Raw genomic sequence first — 5,685 nt, 5'->3', positions numbered from 1 at the left:
TCACCACTTACACTTCCCTATTAAAATTCCTTTTCTCTTGCAGCTTGTGCCATCATGAACCCCCTAGCAGTGATGACTCCTGCGGAGAGATTGGCCCTCATTAAACGCAAGAAGGTGAGGGACTCTGCCACTGCTGCCCTTGAAAAGATTGCCACCCAGTCCGCAGCCCAGATGAGTTCGCTTCTGGGTTTTTTGAGGGAGGAGAGTCAAAAAGAGGAGGCCAGGGAAGATAAGTCACTCGGCGTCATGACACAGCTAATTGCTGAGGACAGAGAGAGCATGCAGCAACTAACAGGTGCTCTGCTGGCTAGCAACCAGATAATGGAGAAAATGTACAAGCTGATGGAGTCGCAGGGTACCCAAGGCAATGCTACTGGCATGCCGAGGAAGAAGCGCTTTAAGCGTTCCCCGGGCTCCATGCAACAATCAAGCAATTCTCCTCCTGGCCCTTCTGACAGCCAGCAGGAGTCTCAGGGAGGGTCTACATCATCATCTGGGGGTGCGGTTCCTGGACCAAGTACCAGGCCCATCCGCAAGATTAAGAAGCCGGTTACACTGTCCCCATGATTAAAGTCTTGGACCATGTTACAGAACATCTGCCTTGCTTCCAATGTTTACATTGGTTTAACTGTTTATGACAATTTTTACATGACTAGTTGTAATGGTTCCACATTTGACATGTATCATGTTGTTCACTAAAATGGTTGTAATGGTTTTACATTACAAATGTTTCCTGACAAGGAGTTAAATTGTTGTAATGATTTTACATTACATATCGGCCTCTTAGTCCCTAGCTTTGAGGTGGCCTAATAAAAACAATGTTCTATAAACATGTGTGTAATCTGTATGTCTCCAGCAGACAAGTAGCATTGCAAAATGACCACAAGGAAACATTTGTTCAAAAAAATATCAACTGTGTATTTACAATGTTAAAACAATATATTTACTATTTACACATCTTCAAAGTCCTCCGGCCAGCGCTGGCGCAGGACACGCTCCAGCCTCTCCACTCTCTGTTCCAGGCCCTCGAGCCTGGACAGCCTCTGCTCCATTAGTGCCAGCCTCTGGTCTTGGGCCCCTACTCGTAGTAGAATATTGGAGTACCCTACAGACAACAAAGAAGATAAAATAGATGTGTCAGTACTCTCCTCACCCCAAAGTGCCAGTCACATATTCACTAGCACCAAAACAACTCTATCTAGCATTCCTCTTAACATGATGTCTTTAGCAGACATGTAACAGCAGCCATTCCACTTAGGCGCAACAGTGTTGCCCTGCTTGTGGCAACCGCCTTGTGGCATGCACTCCTCCACACAAAAAAGCGTACATGAACACTGATGTGTCAGCTTGCTAGAAATATACAGGACATACATGCATGCACAATTGGCTACAGTCATGCTTCCTGCTAATAGTACTGCAGGACTTAAACCCCAAAATTTAACTAGAGAAAACATGTTTTCAACTCACAAAGTGCGGGTGGTGCCGCTGCAGCGACCCCAGCAGCTTGGGATGGTCCAGGCTGCGATTCCTCAGCTGTTGGGTATGACAGAATAGAGTACACATTACTGTATGACAGTTAAACCGGCCGCAGGGGGTGGGGGGGTGGGGGGTGGGGGCGTCCTAACATACCTCGTAGCAACTGCTTTGCCATTACCTCCAACAGAACAGGAATGGGCCCTGACAGCAAAATATGCTTCTATAACACCACCCTTGGAAGGGTCAGAGTGGATGACCACATAGTGTCCCACGGTCTAGTTTTCCTCTTCCTTGGCAACCGAATTCCCAAAACAAACTCCTGCGTGACATTCCCTGTTCCAACGTACCCTCGATCTGCCCCGCCTCCTCCACCTCCTCCTCCGCTGGTGACTCGCGGACAGCAGGTGCCTCGTCCTCTCCCTCCTCTCCCAACACGGAGGGATCCTCCTCTTCCTCCTCCTCCTGTTCCTCCTCTTCGGAAGACGGCGAGGAAGAAGGCTCACGGCGCCGGGACCCCCTCCTCCTCCTTGGTCTTCCCCGATCAGAGTCGGGGGCTGGAAAAAAATAAACGGTCTCAATGAAAGATCATGCGCACAATTAGTCATTCCGTCCCCCTACCTGTGCAACCCCACAGCGCAACCCCACCGGTATCCAAACATTTGACAATTACCTGGCGGGGGCCTCCACTCCCGAGCTGCCGGCCGTCCTGCCCTCCGCCACATGTCCGCCAGCCTCTGGTAGAAAGGCGGGCGGACATGTCGCGGGGGGCTGCCCTGGGCGATGTCCCGGGCCTTGAAAAAAGCTGCCTTCAGATTTTTAAACCTGGTCCGGCATTGCACCGCAAGCCGTCTCCAACCGTGCCTTTCGAGGTGCCGGGAGGCTCTCTCGTACAGATGGAGGTTGGGGTGGCTGCTGGATCGCATCAGCCGCCTCAACCCCGCATCTGTACGGCCGAGAGAATCAAGCAGGAGGTCGGTTTCTTCGGCCGTCCAATGCTCGATCCTTGCGAGCCTCCTCGGCGCCATCTTCCCCCAACGGACAGACTCTGCACACACATGGGACCAAAGTTTCAAAAAGTAGCCCCACACCTGTTAGCCAATGGCTGCAGGGCTCCACAGGTAAATTGTTACAATGTAGTCAACTCAAGCTTGCCACCGTTAGAGGAGGAGTGCAGCCGGTGAGGTGACATCACTCCCCTTTCCCTACGGTGGCCCATAGCGGCCTAAAACTATGCGCATTGTGTGCATGCGCATAAGTTATCATTTTTTTTAGGCTGTTACATGCTGTGTAAACGCTTGCATGAAGACAGGGTTGGATCGTGTTTCCTATTCAGGAAACCAGACTGCTCCCCCCTAAGGAATTCTGCAGGACACAATCTGTACTATGGCCTGTATTGGGGTGCTCCATGGGAGACCAGTGCATTGCAAGTTGGGGGAATCTGGTGGTTGATGGGACAGGGAACAAATGGTGTGGCTTATTAAACCAGCGAAATGCACAACTGTGCATGTGGTCAGGGCCTCCACTGTTCCAACACAGCAAAGCTGCAGACAATGTAATGGGAGGAGATTTTTGCACCACAAAGCTATAACCTAAAGTTGCACAACTGAATGGGAGTGCAAAGCTTATTCCACTGAACGTGGCCTGTGATGGCTCTCAGTTTCCCTCTCCAACCAACACTAATGAGATGCAGGGTAAATGTCATGACATCCCTAAACACGCGCACCCAATCTCGCAGTACGCTCATGGCATGTTGTGTTTCCAAGGAAGAAAAGGAAAACACAAGGAATAGCAAAGGCAAACCTTTATTTTTGCAACAGTGAAGAGAAAAAAAGACAAAACAGCGGTGGTAGACAAGTGTTTAAGGGACCCGATGCTTTAAATTCCAGAAATACTGCACCAGTGCCTCCCTTGTCTGCTCACCATCTGCTTTTTCACGGTCGGCGTTTGCAGTGCGTAAACTGGCAGCATTAAGCACAAATCGCCTTGGCCGAGATGGTGCCCCCTCCAAAATGCGCCCTCCAGTCTCCACGAGGTTGTGCAGAACGCAGCATGCCACTATGACAGAGTTAACGTTCTCCTCTGCCAGCTCCAATGGTGCAGTGAGACACCGCCATCTTGCCTTCAAGCGGCCAAATGCACGTTCCACCGTGTTCCTGGCTCTATTGAGGTGGCGATTATACAGGGCCTGGCGTGGCTGGAGAGTGCCTTTGAATGGGGTCATGACCCAGTTTTTCACCCCATATGCTGCATCTGCAATAAGCAGTGGGCCCACCTGCTTGCCACAGATGGTGACAGTTGGATTCCCTGGCACAAACAGGCCTGCACGCATGGTTTGGTAGATGGAAGAGTGGCGGAAAACGAATCCGTCATGCGAGGTCCCGCTCCATCCAATGCAGACATTGATGAATAGTACAGTGTGGTCCACTGTTCCCTGCAACAGCATGCTGTACGTGTCCTTGCGATTGATATACTCCCCACCCTGACGCACTGGCGAAATGATGTGACAGTGGCACCCATCAACAGCCCCGATTACTTGTGGGAATCCCATAGCCTCGAAGCCTGCCATGATCTGGAATAGAAACAGCACACCTGTAAATAGCACAGCAAGGCTAAAGGTCGGCAGTCATGGAAAAAAACCTGCATGTATGTTAATAGATATAGCGTGTCACCCCACCTAGAACCATTGCTGAATGATAATAATTTTAGAGGTTAGTGTTGTTGTAGTTACTATTATATGCAAAGCAGAAAAATACACAAGTAGATCTGCAAGAAGGGGGGAAGGAAGACTTACACCGCCTTCAACAAATCCAAGGAAAGAATGGGAAGTAATGGGAAGTAATCATAGCAATATTATGACAAAAATGGCAAGTAGGTAAATAATAACATTTATGATATCCCCACCCTAAAGCCAAGGTTTGCTCACAGTTTGTTAATAATGCATCTAGACTTCTCCCTACCCTAAAGGGTGTAATCAGTGGCAGCAATAGCAATATTACGTACCTTCCTGTGGTCCCCGAGGTACACTGTCTTGTGAAGGAGGACTTTCTCTATGGCCAGGACTACAGAAATAAAAATGGTGCACACTGTCGATTTCCCCACGCCGAACCGGGTGGCCGCTGTGCCATAGGACCCCTGGTTAGCCAGGATCCAAAGTGCGATTGCCACCCTCTTCTCCACTGGTATGGCGGAGCGCAGACGGGTGTCCTCCCTGCAGATCTCCGGACGCAGCTGTTCCACAATAAGCAGGAAAAGCCTCCTAGGCATCCTCAGATGCTCTATCCATTTTTCATCGGACCAAACGGTGCATAACAGCTTCGGCCAGAAGTCCGTCTCATGTGGATAGACCCACCACCTCCTGGGCAATGGCCGGAGACATTGGGAAATTCTCCCACCCACAGTCGCTACAGTTTGCTGGGCAAGGCGACCAACCACGAGGCTACTCTTCCTGCGAGCGTGCTTCCTCCTACTCGCCCTCCTCCTGTTCGCAGCGAGCATACAGTGGAACTGTTGGAGGCGCCTATGCCTGCGCCGCAACAACGCAACAACAGACCTGATTATAGCTTGTTGGGCCAGGATGAGATACAACAAGGGATGCATCTTCCGCTCTTACTGTTGGAACTGCGAATGCAGGACAAAATGGCGACAGCAGATGTGTGGTCGCAAGGCAATTGCCAACAGCGGAAGTAAACATGTAAACCAACACAAAAACAAAAAAGACACGTGACTGTTGGGAACCTCGCGAGAAAGAAACTGCGTGCATGCGCATAAGCTTTCAAAATTGAAAATAATGATATTTTTTCATGTTAAAAGGGGAGGGCGAGGTACTTATGCAAAATTTCAGGGAAAGGCGGAACTGTGAATGTTCATAAACGGGATGAAATAAGAACTGAGGGGGAAAAGAACACACACATGCGCATATGTTTTCAAAAATAACAGAAATTTTTTTTTTAAGTTACAGATTTAATCAGAATGAAATCTTTCCGGGGAAGGGACGGTTAATGTTCGGAAACATGACTCGAAGCGAAAAAAAACACTAGGGGAAAGAAACGGGGTGAATACATAACGCACGCATGCGCACAATCTTTCAACCCAAAGCAAAAGAAAAAAAAAAATCCCCGGTCTGTTCCGGGTGCGTCAGCACCTACGTCGCCACCTACGTCACTTGATTGACAGATCTTAACATGCGGAAAAACCGAACAGGCTCGCAAA

General features: G+C 49.6%; 1 protein-coding gene across 1 annotated transcript; it reads right to left on the bottom strand.

Annotated features, from left to right (window-relative positions):
• Positions 1 to 1,719: 1,719 nt before the first annotated feature.
• Positions 1,720 to 5,400, bottom strand: LOC121931706 (putative nuclease HARBI1). Its single transcript, XM_042469691.1, has 3 exons — positions 4,477 to 5,400; positions 3,397 to 4,045; positions 1,720 to 2,030 (listed from the first exon to the last, which is right to left on the bottom strand). Exons 1-3 carry the CDS (start codon positions 5,071 to 5,073, stop codon positions 1,720 to 1,722), a joined length of 1,557 nt encoding a protein of 518 aa, XP_042325625.1. The 5' UTR covers positions 5,074 to 5,400.
• Between the last annotated feature and the right edge of the window lie 285 nt (positions 5,401 to 5,685).

This window comes from Sceloporus undulatus, chromosome 5 (genome assembly GCF_019175285.1).
Source record: "Sceloporus undulatus isolate JIND9_A2432 ecotype Alabama chromosome 5, SceUnd_v1.1, whole genome shotgun sequence".
Taxonomy (NCBI): Eukaryota; Metazoa; Chordata; class Lepidosauria; order Squamata; family Phrynosomatidae; genus Sceloporus; species Sceloporus undulatus.
The sequence above is the reverse complement of the archived record's forward strand: the minus strand, read 5'-3'. Positions and strand labels throughout refer to the sequence as shown.

Coding starts and splice junctions, on each gene's coding strand:
- LOC121931706 (XM_042469691.1), bottom strand. CDS start 5,073: ATGCATCCCTTGTTGTATCTCATCCTGGCCCAACAAGCTATAATCAGG. Junction 4,046..4,476: donor ACCTCGGGGACCACAGGAAG/GTACGTAATATT, acceptor TTTCTATTCCAG/ATCATGGCAGGCTTCGAGGC. Junction 2,031..3,396: donor CGACCGTGAAAAAGCAGATG/GTGAGCAGACAA, acceptor ATTTTTTTCCAG/CCCCCGACTCTGATCGGGGA.